This window comes from Oncorhynchus tshawytscha, linkage group LG19 (assembly GCF_018296145.1).
Source record: "Oncorhynchus tshawytscha isolate Ot180627B linkage group LG19, Otsh_v2.0, whole genome shotgun sequence".
Lineage (NCBI taxonomy): Eukaryota > Metazoa > Chordata > Actinopteri > Salmoniformes > Salmonidae > Oncorhynchus > Oncorhynchus tshawytscha.
Genome location: NC_056447.1, coordinates 44,628,723 through 44,652,116, shown reverse-complemented (window position 1 = coordinate 44,652,116; position 23,394 = coordinate 44,628,723). Strand labels below are relative to the sequence as shown.

Below are 23,394 nucleotides of genomic sequence, written 5' to 3'. Positions count from 1 at the left end.
CAGAACAAACTTCCTTTAGATTTTTTTGGGGGGGATATCCATTGTTCCATGTAGTTGACCTGTTATGCAATTCATTTGTATGGGCTAATAGCAGCAAAGCCAAATAAATCCTTTTTTCATGTATTTTTTTTTATACTTCAAGGGCTCTTAAAATTCTAAATCAAATTGCAAAATGATCCGTGGTATGACCTTCTCTAAATAATTCTATATAGTTTAGCAGAACCCCCCACACAGGGCTTAGACTGTAACAGGTGAAACTGACCAACAAAAACAGAATCCATATGAAGGAAATCCGTCGCAAGTCCCAAATTAGAAAATAACATTTGTTTCTTTCCCTGTAAGCAGTCTATGGACAAGGTATGACAGCAATCCAAGATTTAGTTTCCTTGGCACCGTTTTCAAATGGTAATGTTTTAGCATTTGTGCCACAAATCCCATTCAAGTCATAGTACTTATATTAGCATTTTTATGGCACATTATATCCAAATTATACTAAATTATCAAACATTGATTGCGCAGCTCAACTCATTTACTTAGATGATTTTGACCTGATGCACTAAAAATGCTAATTTAGGTACCATGACTTGCAGGGGAGTTGTGCCACAAATGCTAAAATGAAAGCACGTTTTACAACAAGTGCTTCACAGTGACACAGTCTAATCCTCCAAAGAACAAGCAGAAGCACAGAGGCAAGGAAAAACACCCAGATGGAAGAAACCTTGAGAGGAATCAAACTATGGCAAAAACACTAACAGAACCATCTTTTAAAGCTGCCATCAGCAGTTGAAACAAAATGTAAGCCTCACCAGTTTCGGTAAAAAGCTGAGGAATGGGCATGGAAAAATGCAACCACTCAAATTCATAGAGCTATTGATGCAAGGACTGACCAGCCATGATATTAAAATTATAGTTTAACCATGTTTTGAGGTTATATAAATGTTTACATTTACTTTGTGAACAAACATTGGAGGAAAACAAGATTATATTTTGGGTTCTGATGGGGTACAACAGTTGAACTAAGCTCATAAGGGATTTATAAGTTATATTATTCAAGAATCAATGGGTACATATATTTAAGTCCAAAAATGGATGTAGCAACTGCAGATTGGATGAACTAACCCTTTAAATGGTCAATCTACATGCTTGGGTGAAATTAATCTACAATGGCTGCGTTTATACAGGCAGACCAATTTAGTTTAATGCACAATTACAGTGCATTCAGAAAGTATTCAGACCCCTTGACTTTTTCCACATTTTGTTACATTACAGCCTTATTCTAAAATTGTATGGATCTTTTTTTTCTTCAGCCACTCAGTTAAAAGGCACATGACAGCCCGCTTGGAGTTTACCAAAAGGCACCTAAAGACTCTCAGACCATGAGAAACAAGATTCTCTGGTCTGATGAAACTAAGATTGAACTCTTTGGCCTGAATGCCAAGCATCACGTCTGGAGGAAACCTGGCACAAACCCTACGGTGAAGCATGGTGGTGGCTTCATCATACTGTGGGGATGTTTTTCAGCGGCAGGGACACTAGTCAGGATCGAGGGAAAGAGGAACGGAGCAAAGTACAGAGAGATCCTTGATGAAAACCTGCTCCAGAGCACTGAGGACTTCAGACTGGGGCGAAGGTTCACCTTCCAACAGGACAATGACCCTAAGCACACAGCCAAGACAACGCAGGAGTGGCTTTGGGAGAAGTCTGAATGTCCTTGAGTTGCCCAGCCAGAGCCTGGACTTGAACACGATCTAACATCTCTGGAGAGACCTGAAAATAGCTGTGCAGCGACGCTCCCCATCCAATCTGACAGAGCTTGAGATGATTTGCAGACAAGAATGGGACCCCCCCCCAAAAAAACAACAACTGGGGAATAGTTACAGGGGAGAGGAGGAGGATGAATGAGCTCAAGAAAACCTTGAGTATAATATAACGTCAATCGTTCTATACCTCTCTGAAGTGACAGCATCCACGATAATCCATTGTTTACTTTTGCTACAGCTAGCTTGATTAGATAAACTATCCATTTAATTTAGAGAAATTCCAAGTGTTTAAATTTTTTTACTACACAACCCACTCCACACTTCGTACGGGTGTTTTCATATTTAGCTTGGAACTTCATTGTACTGCTGAAAGGTTAATTTCTAGCATAGAAGACTACTGATAGTGTAGCTGTTTTGTTAACTTTTATTTTGAAGGCTTTATTAAGGCCGAAGTTAATCTTTCGGTTCTTCTGGCGGGATTTGGGTCATACCGAATTAGTCCATGTATTGAAAGTAAAATCATTTATATTAGTTTACAAAGCAACTATTCCAAAACCATTGCACTTTAATTGAAAAATCACAGCAAAAATGCAGGTAGTCTGGAAGAACATTCGTCTGAAAGTTGATTAATGGTCATTAAGATTCTTGAAAAAAAAAAAAAAAAGTTCCATAATGGAGCTTTAAAACGCCTCATGAGCAAAGCACAACCATCGGTCTTTATCATAACCCAAAATATTTGTTTTTTATTACGCCATTGTTTACAAATGACAATGATGTAAACAAACAATGTATAGCTTGGATGTCATGGACTGGTCCTCTCAGTTGGTAGAGCATGTCTCTTACAACACCAGGATAGTTGGTTCAATTCCTAGGACCACTCATATGTAAAATAATGACGCACGAAGCATGCATGACTACGTCGCTGTGGAGAAAAGCGTCTGGTAAATGGCATATATACTGTTAGTCCTTGCACGCAGTCTATGAATTTGAGGGGTTACATTTTACTAGCCCCATCCCTCAGCTGTATGCCAAAACAAGTGACATGGCAGCAGTTTTTCGAATCCCAGAATGTAGCTTCGATTTGTACATTTATGTCATGTAGACACATGCTTGAAAACAAGGACTGGTTCACAAATTTTTGTTTTCTTGAAATTGAACGTAACTTAAACCTATAATAAAACTGATTTGCGTCTTAGCTAACAACTATGTGTGAAAACGCTTATTGTAATTGTCCAGTCAAAATCTCACTTAAAAGTTCAGTTAACAAAATTATTTGGGTAAGAGTTAACTCATCCTATACTCATGTGACCAAAGCATATATTGGAGGGGGGACACCAGACAGTTTCAGAAATGCCTTCCATTTCTTCATAGAGGATGATGAGCTGGCCAATCAGCAGTCTACTTGCTTGAATATTTTTTATGACTGGTAAACGCCCACACCATTCTGTTGTTGAGGTATGCCCACATCATTCTAACACAGGAAAGCTGCTTTTTAACATACTTTTTTTTTTAAACTTCAGGATTTTGGCAATGGGGCCCTTTATCTACTTCCCCAGTCATATGAACTGGAGGATATCATTGTTATATCTGTGTCCAGTATGAAGGAAGTTAAAGGGTGTTTCGCAAGCCAATTCTAACTAGCGTTAACACAATGACTGGACGTCATGGGTATCTGCTAGTTTGTCAATTCCTAAGTAGTAAGTACTTTGATGTACTATTGTCGTAATAGATTTGAATACTCCATCATTATTCTCAATTCACTTGTGTTGAGTCTGATAGCATAACATCAAAAAATCTTTAAACAATAAAAACACCTGAAAACATGGAATTGTCATATGAAATATGCTAAAATAGCCAAAAAGATGTGTCCTTCAAGCAGACATGAACGAAAAGTGTATAATAATTAACTGGCTGAATTTATGTATTTTGGGGGGATTGGCACTAGGTTCTTCTCAGTTGATGATTGGAGGGAGGATCGATGAGGGCCGTCTGTCTGTAGTCAGTCACTGCTACTGTCTGAGCTCACGTAGCAGCCTTCCTCCCCAGTGTGCCCCACAAAGCAGAGACCTGGGGAACACCAGCAACAGAACAAGGTGGTCAGTCAGAACTACACTGTATATGCAAAAGTATGTGGGGGTCCTCCTGCGTTGGACTAGTAACCGGAAGGTTGCAAGTTCAAATCCCCGAGCTGACAAGGTACAAATCTGTCGTTCTGCCCCTGAACAGGCAGTTAACCCACTGTTCCTAGGCCGTCATTGAAAATAAGAATTTGTTCTTAACTGACTTGCCTCGTTAAATAAAGGTTAAAACATTTTTTTAAAAATTAAAACCAATGTGGACACCCCTTCAAATGAGTGAATTTGGATATTTCAGCCACACCGTTGCTGACAGGTGTATACAATTGAGCACACAGCCATGCAATTGCTATAGTCAAACATTGGCAGTAGAATGGCCTTACTGAAGAGCTAAGTGACTTTCACCGTGGCACCGTCATAGGATGCCACCTTTCCAACAAGTCAGTTCATCAAATTTCTACCTTGCTAGAGCTTCCCCAGTCAACTGTAACTGCAGTTATTGTGAAGTGGAAACATCTAGGAGCAACAACGGCTCAGCCGCGAATTGGTAGGCTACACAAGCCCACAGAACAGGACCACTGAGTGCTGAAGCGCGTAAAAATTGTCTGTCCTTGGTTGCAACACTTACTACTGAGTTCCAAACTGCCTCTGGAAGCAACGTCAGCACAAGCCCTGTTCATCGGGAGTTTCCTGATATGGGTTTCCATGGCCGAGAAGCCGCACACATAAGCCTAAGATCCCCATGTGCAATGCCAAGCATCGGCAGGAGTGGTGTAAACCTGGCCGGTTTTTCATGGTCCAGACTAGGCACCTTACATCCAGTGAAGGGAAGTCAACGCTACAGCATATGCCAGGAGAACGCTACCTGCCCAAATGGCGTCTTTCTTTTACCCCAACACAGTTAATCCTAAACCACGCCCCGTTAATCAGAGGGGCGTTCTACTACGCTTCCATTGGCTAGCTAGAGTTCTCTCACTCACAGGCGATCAGAGCAGAGACAGTGACCTTCCAAGGTAAGGATGGAAAGTGTAATTTAACAAATTAGCTGCCTACCATAATGCAAGCCTATTATCATCATCATGTTTGGTAACATTTGCCCATGTATTTATTTTCAGAGTTTGAATGAGTTGTAAAAATGTCAGAGAACTCTTGTGAATTCCCTCTATTGAAGGTCAGCTAAGTTAACGTAGGCTACTTAACGTTACTAGCTCTGTATTTGAAGTTATAATATCATTAGTAGACTATTATCAGGTAAAAACATTCTAATTATTCATAATTTCTCAAATATTTATTCGCTAATCATTCAGTCGAACACTATGCTACAGCCATTGAATCTGTCTGAGCGTTAGGTGACGTTAATGGCTAGCTCGGTCCACGACATTATGTTATTACATTTTTCAATCTTGAAATACAAGGGAAAATGTTATTAATCAGTGACAAATTTCGTGCCGCGATATTCACTTCCGATCTTGGAGACCTCTCAAAGAATTGTAGGATTCTTTGAGCCTTTCCAGAAGAGTAGAGGCTGTTATAACAGCAAAGGGGGGGGACACCAACTCCATATTAATGCCCATGAGTTTGGAATGCGATGTTTGACATGTCCACATACTTTGAAAATGTAGAGTATTTTGTTCTCTCTATGGCAAATTTTTATTTCACCTTTATTTAACCAGGTAGGCCAGTTGAGAACAAGTTCTCATTTAAAACTGCGACCTGGCCAAGATAAAGCAAAGCGACAAAAACAACACAGAGCAACACAAACAAATGTATAGTTAATAACACAATAGAAAAATATATGTACAGTGGGGGCAAATGTAGAAGAGTAGGGAGGTAAGGCAATAGGCCATAGAGGCGAAACAATTACAATTTAGCTTTAACACTTGAGTGATAGATGTGCAGATGATGATGTCAAAGTAGAGATTTTGGGTTGCAAAAGAGCAAGAGGGTAAGTAATAATATGGGGATGAGGAAGTTGAGTGTGCTATTTACAGATTGGTTGTGTACAGGTAAACTGCTCTGACAGTTGTTGCTTAAAGTTAGAGAGGGAGATATAAGACTCTAGCGTCTGTGATTGTTGCAATTCGTTCCAGTCATTGGCAGCAGAGAACTGGAAGGAAAGGCGGCCAAAGCAAGTGTTGGCTTTGGGGATGACCAGTGAAATATACAGTTGAAGTCGGAAGATAACATAACCTTTAGCCAAATACATGTAAACTCAGTTTCACAATTCCTGACATTTAATCCTAGTAAAAATTCCCTGTCATAGGATCACCACTTTATTTTAAGAATGTGAAATGTCTGAATAATAGCAGAGATAAGGATTTATAACTTCCTGACTGATGTCTTGAGATGTTGCTTCAATATATCCACATAATTTTCCAACCTCATGATGCCATCTATTTTGTGAAGTGCACCAGTCCCTCCTGCAGCAAAGCACTCCCACAACATGATGCTGCCACCCCCGTGCTTCACGGTTGGGATGGTGTTCTTCAGCTTGCAAGCCTCCCCTTTTTCCTCCTAACATAACAATGGTCATTATGACCAAACAGTTCTATTTTTTTGTTTCATCAGACCAGAGGATATTTCTCCAAAAAGTACGATCTTTGTACCCATGTGGAGATGCAAACCGTAGTCTGGCACATTTTATGGCGGTTTTGGAGTAGGGGCTTCTTCTGTGCTGAGTGGCCTTTCAGGTTATGTCAATATAGGACTTGTTTTACTGTGGATACAGATATTGTTGTACCGGTTTCCTCCAGCATCTTCACAAGGTAATTTGTTGTTCTGGGATTGATTTGCACTTTTCACACCAGAAAGCGCAGCAGTCATAGGTGTTTATACTTCCGTGCTATTGTTTGTACAGATGAACATGGTACGTTCAGGTGTTTGGAAATTTCTCCCAAGGATGAACAAGACTTTCTGAGGTCAAAGAGGAGCAAAAAGGCAAGCAAAGAGGCACTGAGTTTGAAGGTAGGCCTTGAAATACATCCACAGGTACACCTCCAATTGACTCAAATGGTGTCAATTAGCATATCAGAAGCTTCTAATGCCATGACATTATTTTCTGGAATTTTCCAAGCTCTTTAAAAAAGGCACAGTCAACTTAGCGTATGTAAACTTCTGACCCACTGGAATTATGATACAGTGAATTATAAGTGAAATTATCTGTCTGTAAATAATTGTTGGAAAAATTACTTGTGTCATGCACAAAGTAGATGTCCTAACCGACTTGCCAAAACTATGTTTTGTTAACAAGAAATTTGTGCAGTGGTTGAAAAACAAGTTAATGACTGCCACCTAAGTGTATGTAAACTTCAACTGCACCTGCTGGAGCGCGTGCTACAGGTGGGTGTTGCTATGACCAGTGAGCTAAGATAAGGTGAGGCTTTACCTAGCAAAGACTTATAGTTGACCTGGAGCAAGTGGGTTTGGCGATTAATATGTAGTGAGGGCCAGCCAACGAGAGCATAAAGGTCACAGTGGTGGGTAGTATATGGGGCTTGTGACAAAACGGATGGCTCTGTGATAGACTACGTCCAATTTGCTGAGAAGAGTGTTGGAGGCTATTTTGTAAATGACATCGCCGAAATCAAGGATCGGTAGGATAGTCAGTTTTACGAGGGTATGTTTTGGCAGCCATGAGTGAAGGAGGCTTTGTTGTGAAATAGGAAGCCGATTCTAGATTTAATTTTGGATTGGAGATGCTTAATGCGAGTCTGGAAGGAGAGTTTACAGTCTAACCAGACACCTAGTTATTTGAAGCTGTCCACATATTCTAAGTCAGAACCGTCCAGAGTAGTGATGCTAGTTGGGCAGCAATCGGTTGAAGAGCACGCACTTAGTTTTATTTATGCATTTAAAAGCAGTTGGAGGCCACGGAAGGAGTGTTGTATGGCATCGAAGCTCATCTGGAGGTTTGTTAAGTGTCCAAAGAAGGGCCAGATGTAAACAGAATGGTGTCGTCTGCGTAGAGGTGGATCAGAGAATCACCAGCTGCAAGAGCGACATCATTTATATACACAGAGAAAAGAGTCAGCCCGAAAATTGAACCTTGTGGCACCCCCATAGAGACTGCCAGAGGTCCGGGCAACAGGCCCTCCGATTTGACACACTGAACTCTGAGAAGTACTTGGTGAGCCAGGCGAGGCAGTCATTTGAGAAACAAAGGCTATGGAGTCTGCCGATAAAAATGTGGTGATTGACAGGGTCGAAAGCCTTGGCCAGGTCGATGAAGATGGCTGCACAGCACTGTCTTTTATCGATGGCAGTTATGATATCGTTTAGTACCTTGAGCGTGGCTGAGGTGCACCAATGACCAGCTCGGAAACCAGATTGCATAGCGGAGAAGGTACGGTGGGATTCTAAATGGTCGGTGATCTGTTTGTTAACTTGGCTTCTGAAGATTTTAGAAAGGCAGGGCTGGATGGATATAGGTCTATAACAGTTTGGGTCTATTTGAAGAAGGGGATGACCGCGGCAGCTTTCCAATCTTTGGGGATCTCAGACGATACGAAAGAGGTTGAACAGGCTAGTAATATAGGGGTTGCAACAATTTTGGCATTTAATTTTAGAAAGAGAAGAGTCCAGATTGTGTAGGCCAGCTGATTTGTAGGGATCCAGATTTTTCAGCTCTTTCAGAACATCAGCTGTCTGGATTTGTGAAGGAGAAGCTGCTGCAGGGGGTGCAGAGCTGTTGGCCGGGGTAGGGGTAGCCAGATGGAAAGCATGGCCAGCCATAGAAAAATGCTTATTGAAACTATCGATTATCGTGGATTTATCGGTGGTGACACTGTTTCCTATCCTCAGTGCAGTGGGCAGCTGGGAGGAGGTGCTCTTATTCTCCATGGACTTTACAGTGTCCCAGAACGTTTTGGAATTAGTGCAACAGGATGCAAATTTCTGTTTGAAAAAGCTAGCCTTTGCTTTCCTAACTGACTGAGTATATTTGTTCCTGTCTTCCCTGAGACGTTGCATATCGTGGGGGCGTGAAAGCATTACTGGAGCCTCCTTGTCATTTTAAGTAGCTTCATAAAATGATAGAAAGCAAGTGAAGCTAGTTAAAAGGTTAAATAAATACATTTTAAAAAGTGAAAGAGTTTTGCGGCGGTAGCTACAGCAGGGAGAACAAGTATTTGATACATTGTGATTTTGCAGGTTTTCCTACTTACAAAGCATGTAGAGGTCTGTCATTTTTATCATAGGCACACTTCAACTGTGAGAGACGGAATCTAAAACAAAAATCCAGAAAATCACATTGTATGATTTTTAAGTAATTAATTTGCATTTTATTGCATGACATAAGTATTTGATACATCAGAAAAGCAGAACTTAATATTTGGTACAGAAACCTTTGTTTGCAATTACAGAGATCATACATTTCCTGTAGTTCTTGACCAGGTTTGTACACACTGCAGCAGGGATTTTGGCCCACTCCTCCATACAGACCTTCTCCAGATCCTTCAGGTTTCGGGGCTGTCGCTGGGCAATACAGACTTTCAGCTCCCTCCAAAGATTTTCTATTGGGTTCAGGCCTGGAGACTGGCTAGGCCACTCCAGGACCTTGAGATGCTTCTTACGGAGCCACTCAGTTGCCCTGGCTGTGTGTTTCGGGTCCTTGTCATGCTGGAAGACCCAGCCACGACCCATCTTCAATGCTCTTACTGAGGGAAGGAGGTTGTTGGCCAAGATCTCGCGACACATGACCCCATCCATCCTCCCCTCATTACGGTGCAGTCATCCTGTCCCCTTTGCATAAAAGCATCCCCAAAGAATGATGTTTCCACCTCCATGCTTCACGGTTGGGATGGTGTTTCTTGGGGTTGTATTCATCCTTCTTCCTCCAAACACGGCGAGTGTAGTTTAGACCAAAAAGCTCTATTTTTTTCTCAGTAGACCACATGACCTTCTCCCATTCCTCCTCTGGATCATCCAGATGGTCATTGGCAAACTTCAGGATGGGCTTGGACATGCACTGGCTTGAGCAGGGGGACCTAGCGTGCACTGCAGGATTTTAATCCATGACCGCGTAATGTGTTTCTAATGATTTTCTTTGAGACTGTGGTCCCAGCTCTCTTCAGGTCATTGACCAGGTTCTGCTGTGTAGTTCTGGGCTGATCCCTCACCTTCCTCATGATCATTGATACCCCAGGAGGTGAGATCTTGCATGGAGCCCCAGACCGAGGGTGATTGACCGTCATCTTGAACTTCTTCCATTTTCTAATAATTGCACCAACAGTTGTTGCCTTCTCACCAAGCTGCTTGCCTATTGTCCTGTAGCCCATCCCAGCCTTGTGCAGGTCTACAATTTTATCTCTGATGTCCTTACACAACTCTCTGGTCTTGGCCATTGTGGAGACGTTAGAGTCTGTTTGATTGAGTGTGTGGACAGGTGTCTTTATACAGGTAACGAGTTCAAACAGGTGCAGTTAATACAGGTAATGAATGGAGAACAGGAGGGATTCTTAAAGAAAAACTAACAGGTCTGTGAGAGCCAGAATTCTTACTGGTTGGTAGGTGATCAAATACTAATGTCATACAATAAAATGAAAATGAATTACTTAAAAATCATACAATGTGATTATCTGGATTTTTGTTTTAGATTCCGTCTCTCACAGTTGAAGTGTACCTATGATAAAAATGACAGACCTCTACATGCTTTGTAAGTAGGAAAACCTGCAAAATCAGCAGTGTATCAAATACTTGTTCTCCCCACTGTAACTGACTGCAAATAACTCTAGCTTCTGGAATTTAGTGCAAATGGTTCTAAAATCTTACCATTTGAAGTCTTCTTTTCATCTTCCTCAAATCGGTCGAAATCCAAACTAACAAAAGCACTCTGAGGACATCACAATTCACCTTAATCAATATTCATTATGAATAAACAAGGCATGACATCTACTAGAACATTCTGTTACTGTAAGCAAAACTCTGACAACTCCTCATCTGAAAGGCCATGTCTTGTATTTTTTAGTTCTCAAATGCCAAAAGGACAAAATATCCAAAGTATGTTTACCTACAGGTATTGCTAGCTGTACAAAGGAGGTTAGGAGATAAACATACTATATTTTTCCCTCTAATGAAAAGCACTACCTTTTGCTTGAGGAGCATCTTCCAGTCTCCCCTCTCCTGTTTGACGAGCCTGATGACTGGCTCATTGCACTTCATCTCCCAGGAGCACCTCTCTGCGGTGATGTTACTGTGGAGCTCCAGGTCAGCGCGATAAGGCCTGTCATTCACACACGCACTATAGGCAATAGTTAGAGATGTAATCTCAAATTAAATGCTTCTCTCATTTGTGATGCAGGGAATTACAGCCCCAATGTTGACTTCATCCTGTACACACAATATTACCTTGCACTGGGAGTCATTTAAAAAAAAAGAAGAGATTTTACATAGAATAGAAACATTAACAGCTCAGCACTTGCCTCAAGCTACTTAAGATTTGTTTAATTTAAAACATTTTTTATGTCCAGGTGGTTGAAAGGACACATGACAGACCTGTACACCACTCTGTCAGGGAAGAATTCACATCTCTGATCCACTGGTTCTCTGAGCTTTATGTTCAGTGTGACTGTGTCATCTCTCTGGAACCACTTGATCTGTGGATGGAAACTGAAAAAGACTAACTAAATGTAAATCTGCGATGGATTAGTGTCAGTTCAGTCAATTCATATATTTATTAAGTAAACTGCTTTAAAAAAAATTGAATTAACCCCATGCAACACTAATGCGCAATACGTAAATAGAAAATCAGCTTAATTTGACTATTCAGAAATATAAGGGATACGTGTACCTCAAATACCTTTTTGGTGCATCCACATCAACCTTGACAACACTGATGACTTTCTCACCGTTGACTTGCTTCTCATCGATCAAATGACCTGAATAAGACAAATCAAACTTTGTCACATGCGCCGAATACAACAAGTGTAGACCTTCCCGTGAAATGCTTAATTACAAGCCCTTAACCAACAGTGCAGTTCAAGAAGAGTTAAGAAAATATTTACCAAATTTTATTTTTTTATAAAAACACAATAACGAGGCTATATACAGAGGGTACCTGTACCGAGTCAGTGTGCGGGGGTACAGCTTAGAGGTCATTTGTACATGTAGGTAGGGGTGAAGTGACAATGCATAGATAATAAACAGCAGGTTTATTGGAGGGGGGGGGGTCAATGTAATAGTATGGTGGCCATTTGATTAATTGTTCAGCAGTCTTATGGCTTGAGGGTAGAAGCTGTTAAGGAGCTTTTTGGTCCTAGACTTGGTGCTCTGGTTCCCGCTTGCCGTGCAGTAGCAGAGAAAACAGTCTATGACTTGGGTAACTGGAGTCTCTGAAAATGTTATGGGCTTTCCTCTAACACGCCCATTATATAGGTCCTGGATTGCAGGAAGCTTGGCCCCAGTGATGTACTGGGTCGTCCGCACTACCCTCTGTAGCGCCTTACGGTCAGATGCTGAGCAGTTGCCATACCAGGTAGTGATGCAACCGGTCAGGATGCTCTCGATGGTGCAGCTGTAGAACTATGAAGATGTGGGGACCCTTGACATATTTTTCAGTCTCCTGATGGGGAAAAGGTTTTGTTGTGCCCTCTTCACGACTGCATTGGTGTGTTTGGACCATGATAGATTGTTGGTGATGTGGACACCAAGGAACTTGATACTCCCGACCTGCTCCACTACAGCCCCGTTGATGTTAATAGGGGCCTGTTCGGCCCGCCTTTTCCTGTAGTCCACGATCAGTTCCTTTTGTCTTGCTCACATTGAGGGAGAGGTTGTTATGCTGAGGGAGAAGTGGTTGTCTGACCTCCTCCCTATAGGCTGCCTCATCGTTGTCGGTGATCAGGCCTACCACTTGAGTCTTCAGCAAACTTAATGATGGTGTTGGAGTGGTGTTTGGCCACCCAGTTGTGGGTGAACAGGTAGTACAGGAGGGGACTAAGTACACATCCCTGAGGGGCCCCAGTGTTGAGGATCAGCATGGCAGACGTGTCGTTGCCTACCCTTACCACCTGGGGGCTGCCTGTCAGGAAGTCCAAGATCCAGTTGCAGAGGGAGGTGTTTAGCTCCATGGTCCTTCGTTTAGTGATGAGCTTTGTGGGTGTAACCGGAGTGAAATGGCTAGCTAGTTAGCAGGGTGCGCGCTAATAGTGTTTCGGTGACGTCACTCGCTCCGAGACCTTGAAGTAGTTGTTCCCCTTGCTCTGCAAGGGCCCCGGCTTTTGTGGAGCAATGGGTAACGATGTGTCAAGGGTGGCTGTTGTCAATGTGTGCAGAGGGTCCCTGGTTCAAGTCCAGGTAGGGGTGAGGAGAGGGACAGAAGCTATACTGTTACATGGGCACTGTGGTGTTGAACACTGAGCTGTAGTCAATGAACAGCATTCTCACATAGGTGTTCCTTTTGTCCTGGTGGGAAAGGTCAGTGTGGAGTGCGATTGAGATTGCCTCATCTGTGGATCTGTTGGGGTGGTATGCAAATTGGAGTGGGTCTAGGGTATCCGGGAGGATGCTGTTGATGTAAGCCATGACCAGACTTTAAAAGCACTTCATGGCTACCGACGTGAGTGCTACGGGGTGGTAATCATTTTGGCAGGTTACCTTCGCTTCCTTGGGCACAGGGACTATGGTGGTCTGCTTGAAACATGTAGGTATTACAGAGTCAGTCAGGAAGAGGTTGACAATGTCAGTGAAGACTCTTGCCAGTTGGTCTGTGCATGATTTGAGTACACGTCCTGGTAATCCATCTGGTTCCGTGGCTTTGTGAATGTTGACCTGTCTAAAAGTCTTGCTCACAGGCTACCGAGAGCGTTATTACCCAGAACAGCTGGTGCTCTCGTGCATGTTTCAGTGTTGCTTGCCTCGAATCGAGCATAAAAGGCATTTAGCTTGTTTGGTTGGCTCGCGTTATTGGGCAGCTCGCGTCTGGGTTTCCCTTTATAGTCCGCAATAGTTTTCGAGCCCTGCCACATCCGACGAGCGTCAGAGCCGGTGTAGTAGGATTCAATCTTAATCCTGTAGTGAGGCTTTACTTGTTTGATGGGTAGTCTGAGGGCATAGCGGGATTTCTTATAGGCATCCGGATTAATGTCCCACTCCTCGAAAGCAGCAGCTCTAGCCTTTAGCTCGATGCGGATGTTGCCTGTAATCCATGGCTTCTGGTTGGGATATGTACGTACGGTCACTGTGGGGACGATGTCATAAATGCACTTATTGATGAAGCCGACAACTGAGGTGGAAAATTCCTCAATGCCATTGGATGAATCCCAGAACATATTCCAGTCTGTGCAATCAAAACAGTCCTGTAGCGTAGCATCCGCGTCATCTGACCACTTCCGTATTGAGCGAGTCACTGGTACTTCCAGCTTTAGTTGTTGCTTGTAAGCAGGAGGATATAATTATAGTCAGATTTGCCAAATGGAAGGTGGGGGAGAGCTTTGTATGCATCTCTGTGTGTGGAGTAAAGGTGGTCTAGAGTTTTTTTCCTCTGGTTGCACATGTGACATGCTTGGAGTAGTATGAAGAGCCAGCCTTATGGAGGTACAATGGTGAATGGCATATTAGACTACTCAAAATATTTGAGTCTTTATACATCTTTGTTGATTATTATCAACTTCTGTTTTCAACAATAGCGAACGTCATGGTTCAGTCAGACATACAGTAAATGTACTTTTTGTACATTGTTGATCACTATCAAACTAAAATAGTTTTCCTACCATTTTCAATGGGGCGGGGAACTGCAGAAATCCAGTCTTTGGGGGTGAATCCTTGTAGAGCTGTATGCCTGCATGACAACACAAGTCTTGTGAACATCACATGTTGAAGTGAGATCAATGCAACACTAGCCATTGATCCCATTTAGAGCACTCAGCACAGTTGTAAGCCTAAGAACACTAGCTAAATCAACATTTTTTCCACATCATGTCAATGAAATTATGTTGAACCAATGTGTAATAGACGTTAAATTGAGGTCTGTGGCCAGTGGGATATCACGGGTCGGGTGCAGAGCTGCACTGTATAGTGAAAGAATCAAACAGAAAATGTATTTTTATTGACCGACTGCATCAAAGAAAAACAATACTAAGAACAGTAAGCGAGCAGCAAGGAAGAAGCCCCTGTTTCCCAGTGAAAATGAAGAACACCAACCTCCGTGTTTGTGTGGCGCCTTGGAGGTTAGCTATGAGGCTCCTCCACTGCTCCATTTTGGGGTCGTTGTGCTCAGTTGTTGGGGCAGGTAACTGTGGCTCGCTAGTTGATGGGAGTGGGGCAAATATCTGAGCTTCGCTAGGTGTTGGGAGAGGGGCAAATATCTGAGCTTCGCTAGGTGTTGGGAGAGGGGAAGGTATCTGGGTCCTGCCCATGAGTGTTGGTAGTTGAGCCTCGCTCGGATCAGGAACTGCTGCGAATGGGGCCTCCTGTGGCTTGGGCGAGAGCTGGGACGGGTATATAAAGACATCGTTCATCCGAGGCTGGGGTGCATGAGCAAAGACTTTCTGGTCCATCTGGTGCAGATCTGCTGAGGCCTTCATATGGCACTGGGACAAGTCTGTCTGGGCATGAAGCACAGACGTTTGGGTCTGGGGCTGGTCTACAGAAACCTCCTGGCCACAGTGTAAGCGCTCGACACCTGCCCTCATCCTGTGGACCAGGGCCTCCTCTGCAGCCTGCACCTTGTCCTCCAAGGTCACCCCAGAGCCATCCGGCCTAACAAACAAACAAAGCAGACGAGTCACGACACACAATCGTAATAGGTTGGTAATGCAGTGCTCTCATTAAGTACTGAGGATTTTAAAAAATGTAGGATTGACCGCCATGTCCTATCTGATGTAACTCCCATATCTGCACACAGCCCCTGGTGTAGCAGCATCCATTTTAACATGCTGTATTACATTGCGCCGTATTATAAGTAGAGAATGCTGTTGGATGTCAGTGTACAGTGTCTTGTGTTATGGAGGTCCCATGGTGCACGAAAGCCTGGTTACCCATGGGCATAGAGGACTGAACTCACACTGTGGTGAGCGGGGCATCCCCAGCACTGGCTCCAGGCCCAGCCCACTGGCAGAGCTCATTCAGCAGGTCCAGGTGCTGAGGGTTGCTGGTGCCCATCCCCGTGCTCAGGATCTCAGCGTGGACGTTGTATTCATTTATGAAGGTCTTCAGGCCTGGTAGTCGTGTCATCCGCACCTGAGAACAAAGCACATTTTTAAATTTTAGAAATTTTGCAGACACTCTTATCCAGAGCCATTTACTGGAGCAATTAGGGTTAAATGCCTTGCACACAGATTTTACACCTAGTCGGCTCTAGGATTCGAACCAGCAACCTTTCGTTTACTGGCCTAACGCTCTTAACCGCTAGGCTACCTGCCGCACAAGGATTAAGTGTTTGTGTTGAAGATTTGTTGAAATTCAGCTGTCTGTAGTTGTAGTAGAAGAACCTACCATGGGATCTACAAAGACGGTGTTTCCCAAACACAGAACAACCTTGGCTTGGTGCTGCAGGCCTTTGATCTTCTGACTGATGGCCCTGGTGACCTGAAACCACACCATTAGAATAACGTCATTGTAACTTGTTGTTCTAGAGTCATTAGTTATACACTTTGAAAAAGTAAAGGTCCAACAATAGCAATTGGCATTCACAATATGAGTCTCAGCAATCACATTCCACCACGACCAGAAATGAATCTATTCCACCACGCCCAGAAATCTGTTCCTTTTATTCTCTGTTCCCAACGCACTAGACGACCAGTTCTTATAGCCTTCAGCCATAACCTTTTCCTACTTCTCCTCTGGTGATGTAGAGGTTAACCCAGACCCTGTAGCCCCCAGTTCCACTCCTATTCCCCAGGCGCCATCATTTGTTGACTTCTGTAACCGTAAAAGCCTTGGTTTCATGCATGTTAACAACAGAAGCCTCCTCTATAAGTTTGTTTTATTCACTGCTTTAGCACACTCCACCAACCCTGAGGTCCTAGCAGTGTCTGAATCCTGGCTTAGGAAGGCCACCAAAAATTCAGAAATTTCCATCCAACTACAACATTTTTTTTCACAACACAATATGTGAAATAATTGCCCCCCCATTTATCTTCGGAGTTCGTACTGTTAGGTGACCTAAACTGGGATATGCTTAACACCCCGGCCATCCTACAATCAAATCATCAAGGAACCTACCAGGTACAACCCTAAATCCGTAAACACGGGCACGTTCATAGATATCATCCTGACCAACTTGCCCTCTAAATACACCTCTGCTGTATTCAACCAGGATCTCAGTGATCACTGCTTCAATTGCCTGCGTCCGTAATGGGTCCGCGGGCAACAACCACACCTCATCACTGTCAAACGCTCCCTAAAACACTTCAGCGAGCAGGCCTTTCTGATCTAAGTGGCCCAGGTATCCTGGAAGGATATTGACCTCATCTCATCAGTAGAGGATGTCTGGTTATTCTTTAAAAGTGCTTTGCTCACCACCTTAAAAAAGCATGCCCTGTTCAAAAAATGTTGAACTAAGAACACTTATAGCCCATGGTTCACTCCAGACTTGACCAGAACAAAAACATCCTGTGGCGTACTGCATTAGCATCGATTTCAATAAGCATTTTTCTACGGCTGGCCATGCTTTCCACCTAGCTACCCCTACCCCAGACAACAGCTCTGCACCCCCCACAGCAACTTGCCCAAGCCTCCCACACTTCTCCTTCACCCAAATCCAGATAGCTGATGTTCTGAAAGAGCTGCAAAATCTGGACCCCTACAAATCAGCTAGGCTAGACAATCTGGACCCTCTCTAAATTGTTGCAACCCCTATTACTAGCCTGTTCAACCTCTCATTCGTATTGTCACAGATCCCTAAAGATTGGAAAGACGCACGGTCATCCCCCTCTTCAAAGGGGAAGACACTCTAGACTAGAGGTCGACCGATTATGATTTTTCAACGCCGATACAGATTGGAGGACCAAAAAAGCCGATACCGATTAAAATCGTCCGATTTCTTTTTCAATTTATTTGTAATAATGACAATTACAACAATACTAAATGAACACTTATTTTAACTTAATATAATCCATCAATAAAATCAATTTAGCCTCAAGTAAATAATGGAACATGTTCAATTTGGTTTAAATAATGCAAAAACAAAGTGTTGGAGAAGAAAATAAAAGCGCAATATGTGCTATGTAAGAAAGCTAACGTTTCAGTTCCTTGCTCAGAACATGAGAACATATGAAAGCTGGTGGTTCCTTTTAACATGAGTCTTCAATATTCCCAGGTAAGAAGTTTTAGGTTGTAACATGAGTCTTCAATATTCCCAGGTAAGAAGTTTTAGGTTGTAGTTATTATAGGAATTATAGGACTCTGTCTCTATACCATTTTAACTAGTATTTCATTAACCTTTGACTATTGGATGTTCTTATAGGCACTTTACTAGTTATTGCCAGTGTAAAATCAGTATGCCCCTGAGCTTAACCGTCCCTCCATCATTGAAAATAAGAATGTGTTCTCAACTGACTTGCCTAGTTAAATAAAGTGTGTGTGTGTATATATATATATATATATATATATATATATATATATATATATATATATAGTTTAAAAAATATATATATATATTTTTTAATTGTCACCATTGTTATGAAAACTTGAAATCGTCCCTAATTAAATCGGCCATTCCGATTAATCGGTTGACCTCTACTCTAGACCCAAACTGTTACAGACCTATATCTATCTTACCCTGTCTTTCTAAAGACTTTGAAAGCCAAATTAACAAACAGATGACCTACCATTTAGAATCCCACCGTACCTTCTCTGCTAGGCTATCTGGTTTCCGAGCTGGTCATTGGTGCACCTCAGCCACGCTCAAGGTACTAAACGATATAACTGCCATCGATAAAAGACAGTGCTGTGCAGCCATCTTCGTCAACCTGGTCAAGGCTTTCGACTCTGTCAATCACCGCATTCTTATCGGCAGACACAACAGCCTTGGTTTCTCAAATGACTGCCATGCCTGGTTCACCAACTACTTCTCAGATAGAATTCAGTGTCAAATCGGAGGGCCTGTTGTCCGAACCTCTGGCAGTCTCTGGGGGTTCTACAGGGTTCAATTCTCGGGCCGACTCTCTTCTCTGTATATATCTACGTCGCTCTTGCTGCTGGTGATTCTCTGATCCACCTCTGTATACATCTGTCCCTTTGGACATTGTGTTAACAAACCTCCAGACAAGCTTTGATGCCATACAACACTCCTTCCATGTCCTCCAACTGCTCTTAAATGCAAGTAAAACTAAATGCATGCTCTTCAACCGACCGCTGCTCGCACCCGCCCGCCCGTCTAGCATCACTACTCTGGACTGTTTGGACTTGTGGAACACTATAAATACCTAGGTGTCTGGCTAGACTGTAAACTCTCCTTTCAGACTCACATTAAGCATCTCCAATCCAAAATCTATAAATCGGCTTCCTATTTCTCAACAAAGCCTCCTTCACTTATGCTGCTAAACATACCCTCGTAAAACTGATCCTTGACTTCGGCGATGTCATATGCAAAATAGCCTCCAACACACTACACGGTCTTTGCTAGGTAAAGCCCCGCCTTATCTCAACTCACTGGTCACAATAGCAACACCCACTCATAGCACGCGTTCCAGGCGGTATATTTCACTGGTCATCCCCAAAGCCAACTCCCCCTTTGGCCGCCTTTCCTTCCAGTTCTCTGCTGCCAATGATTGGAACGAATTGCAAAAATCACTGAAGCATCAGCTGTCAGAGTAGGTTACAAATCAATGCACCTGTACACAGCCCACCCACCCACCTCATCCCCATATTGCTATTTACTTTTTTGCTCCTTTGCACCCCAGTATTTCTACTTTCACATATTCTGCCACTATGGCCTATTTATTTCCTTACCTCTAATCTTACTACATTTTCACACTTTATATAGGTTTATCTATTGTGTTATTTGACTGTACATTTGTTCATCCATGTGTAACTCTGTGTTGTTTGTGTCACAAGGGCTTTGCATTATCTTGGCCAGGTCAGTTGTAAATGAGAACTTGTTCTCAACTGGCCTACCTGGTTAAATAATAGTGAAACATATATTTTTTTTAATTAAAAAAAACTCAACACATAATTGTAGCTTCTGTAACATAGTTCATGGTCATTGGTTCTAATAATTTAAATGTTCTATTGCTAAAGATAAGCTCCCAAAAAGTGAGTGAGAAAGAGCCCAGTGAGTGTAGCCTGGTGTAAGAGACCTTGGGGTTCCATTTGACCTCAGCGTCGATGGGCATTGCCCTGCAGACGATGATTTCCAAAGCCTGAGGCGGCAGTGTGTGGAACTGGGCCGGCAGCTGCAGCAGCTGGTGGGATTTCACCTCCTGCTCACGCCCCTCATCCAGGAAAAGAGCCCTCACGCTGCAGAACATCCACTCACGCTTGTCCGGCACCAAAGTCACCCGCACCCTGCAAGACAGGTAGGAGAGGAGCAGTGGGAGGAGTTGTTAAGGAATGTGAGGTAGAGTGGTATTGGGTTGATATGTGACAAAAGCATGACCCACCCAGAGGATTTGGACTACACTTCACTGCATGTAACCATTACTTGGCTTGTTGTTTAAACCTGCTTCATGGCCATATAACATACATCATCAGTTATGGAAGTGACTGAATTAATGTTGTTTGTTTTCTGACCTGTGGTAGACCTCATCCTCTTGTACTCCGTACAGCCCTCCCTCCAGAACCTCCTTAGCACCCAGCTTCTCAGCGGCGTAGTATGTAGTCATTGCTGCTGCCAGGCTCTCATAACGGTCCTCCTTCTTACTCACAATGCGTCCGTAGTAGACGGAAGCAGTCTTGATGAACAAGGGCAGAACCTTTCAAACGTAAGAGTGAAAAAAATATATATATTCATTTCAATACATTCGGATAGCATACACCCCCGAAACAAGTGTTATCATATAATATGCTGACTCACCACAATAGTTCCAGAGTCTGGTTGCAGTGGCTGGTCTGTTATGGGGCTGATGCTGTGTCGATAAGAACAAACACTGCTGTCCCTGCAATACAGCAAGAGTCACATTAAGCACTACATAAAGAATATCAGGTGCCACCTATTGCTGCTGTGCCCTTGAGCAAAGCAATGAATTACATAACTATAAAGTTCTATTCTTAAGTGCATAGAACAAGTACCCAAATTCAAGGTTCAGCTCATGTCTGAGTATTGTAACATGCACAACAGCAAATCAAATCTAGCTTTATTGTCCCATGAAGAAATGCTCTTGACAGAGTATTGTCTGCATCTCAGCTGCACTGACCTGCAGAAGCCAAAGCTCTTGAGGTATCTGCACAGAGGCTTGTCTGACTTCTGTTCCTCCTTGGCCCGCAGGACTCCCTGGGCGAAGTGCAGCAGCTCTGGAGGCAGCGAGGCCTCAGTACGCTTTAGGTAGCGCAGGACCCCGATTACGTGACGGGCATTCCTCTCAGATAGCAGCAACACTGACTTGGCAGGGTGAGACGTGCTCTCTGCAGCACGCTCCTGTCAATCACAGAATCCAATATGAAAAGGAATTCACAAAGTAGACTATCCTCATACAGTCAAAGAAGATACACTTACACAGGTGCCATCTGAATAAATGATGTAAAAGGAGACCACTCAGGGCCATCTTCTGACTTGAGATCTGCCCGCTAAACTAGACGTCTCCCAGAAAAAGTCAGAGCTGTGCACGCTTATCTCAGCTCTGAATCCAGGACTGAGCAAGAACATATTAGTTTGTCCTAACGTTACCTTGTCTGAAAGGTTCTGGAAGTTCTGGGACATGCAAAACAGACGGCTGCCAAACAGCTTAGGTGAGCTTGGGAAGCCGTAGTGCACAACACACGTTGCATCACAGATACCCAAAGACTTCATACACTCATTGGTGGTGACTGGTAGACAGAAAGACAAGGAAAGAAAAACAGGTCAGATTGGACAAAGGGCAAATTGGAGAAAAAAATAGAGACAAGCTTACTTTCAATCAAGCAAACTGAGCTGACCTGGCAGACTATGCCATAAAATGGAAAGATGTATGATATTTTTTATTCATTGCAACTGTCAACTCCTAAGAAAATGCAATTGTGCATCAGTTCACCCAGAATGACATGAGTGCCAGGTCCAATGGGCTTCTTCCACTGCTCAGTCACAAAGTCAAACTGGTAGGTTAACTCCTCGTGGACCTTCAGGGAGAAGGCTGATGTGTTTGAAACAGCCTGAATGACAGATACAAGAAACAAACATTTAGTTGACTAAATATACATGAACAATGTATTTTTTGTTTTTCTAGTGCTGTACACTTGTGGTAAGATGTCCAAAAATAAGGTTGCAAAATGCAAATCGTACAAATTTTGAAATGTAGCAATGTCTTTTTCTTTCTATAGTACCCCGTACCAGCAGGGGACAGGACGTCCAAAAATAAGGTTGCCAAAATAAGAGATATAGATTGCTGTAGTTACCTTGAAGACATTTTCGGCCTCCTCAGCAGAGTTGGTGATGACGAGGGTTTTCTGGGCCACGTCGGGGGTGAAGTCCAGCGCCCCGAGCAGGACAGAGATCTTAGTGCAGTCCAGACACAACAGGATAATCTTGGGGAGGCAGAAGAGAGATGAGAGAAGGCTTTCTATTTTTTTAAAAACTTTTTATTGAAGAACATATACATGAGTGAAACTTTGCTTTGAGAGACTTTTAGACCTTGTTTGACTCTTGGACCCTTCTTCCCTTACTAAAAGTAATGACTAGTCTAAATGAGATACGATGAAAGCAGGTTTACTGCCCCATTACATAGTTTTAATCAATCACAAATCCAACCAACAGGCCCTTCAAATCAGAGACAGCTACACACTTAAAGGGATAGTTCAGACAAAATCTATATTTGAGTGGAATTACCCTTAACTTAAGTTGTGTCTGAAGGCACAAAGTGGCAGAATCCACAATAATCCATTACTTTAGTTTAAAGTGTTTTTGAGAAAGTTTCTGCTTGCGATGCAGCTTTGCTAACATCGGTCCGGATGTTTACATTCATGAATTTGGACGAGGCTAATTATGCTTGATCCTGGCTGCGGCAGAAGTAAACAATGGATTATTGCGGATTCTGTCACTATGGGCCTTCAGACAACTCAAAGTAAGGGTAATTCCACTTAAATATAGATTTTGCCTGAACTATCCCTTTAACCAGCTCTCTGATGGTGGAGACCCGCCAACCTTTGTAGGTTTTCAGATTTATTTTGTTGTCAGTCCTCTCAAAACTGACCTGGTGCACATTGCCGTAGAGTGCGGCCTCCTCCATCACCGTGACTACAACGGTGGGGTTGCTCATGTGGTTGAGGATTAGGCCCTCCAGGGGGCGGCTCCAGCGCTTTCCCACTGCGATGATCTGTCTGGGGCACGACACACGCTCCTCGCTGGCTGTCACCCTCTGGAAGTGCTGCAGGATGATGGTCATCTGAGGAAAGGGGGAGAACAGTCAGACAAACTGCTGAGGAGACAGTGGCGAGGGAGGAAAACAGACGAGACAGGGGTATTTTATTAGGACCCCCATTAGCTATTGCGA

General features: G+C 43.1%; 1 protein-coding gene across 1 annotated transcript in view; it reads right to left on the bottom strand.

Annotated features, from left to right (window-relative positions):
- Positions 1-1,773: 1,773 nt before the first annotated feature.
- tdrd12 (tudor domain containing 12) overlaps positions 1,774-23,394 on the bottom strand; it is a 28,020-nt gene continuing 6,399 nt past the window's right edge. Inside the window, exons 18-34 of the mRNA XM_042301728.1 lie at positions 23,095-23,286; positions 22,301-22,429; positions 21,940-22,057; positions 21,597-21,736; positions 21,127-21,347; positions 20,787-20,868; positions 20,504-20,685; positions 20,071-20,278; positions 16,265-16,357; positions 15,834-16,009; positions 14,972-15,529; positions 14,542-14,609; positions 11,631-11,709; positions 11,327-11,440; positions 10,919-11,072; positions 10,604-10,664; positions 1,774-3,827 (exon numbers count right to left, since the gene is read on the bottom strand). Of these exons, the coding sequence (XP_042157662.1) occupies positions 3,760-3,827; positions 10,604-10,664; positions 10,919-11,072; positions 11,327-11,440; positions 11,631-11,709; positions 14,542-14,609; positions 14,972-15,529; positions 15,834-16,009; positions 16,265-16,357; positions 20,071-20,278; positions 20,504-20,685; positions 20,787-20,868; positions 21,127-21,347; positions 21,597-21,736; positions 21,940-22,057; positions 22,301-22,429; positions 23,095-23,286 (2,643 nt within the window). The 3' untranslated portion in view covers positions 1,774-3,759. The remainder of the gene's footprint in view (positions 3,828-10,603; positions 10,665-10,918; positions 11,073-11,326; positions 11,441-11,630; positions 11,710-14,541; positions 14,610-14,971; positions 15,530-15,833; positions 16,010-16,264; positions 16,358-20,070; positions 20,279-20,503; positions 20,686-20,786; positions 20,869-21,126; positions 21,348-21,596; positions 21,737-21,939; positions 22,058-22,300; positions 22,430-23,094; positions 23,287-23,394) is intronic.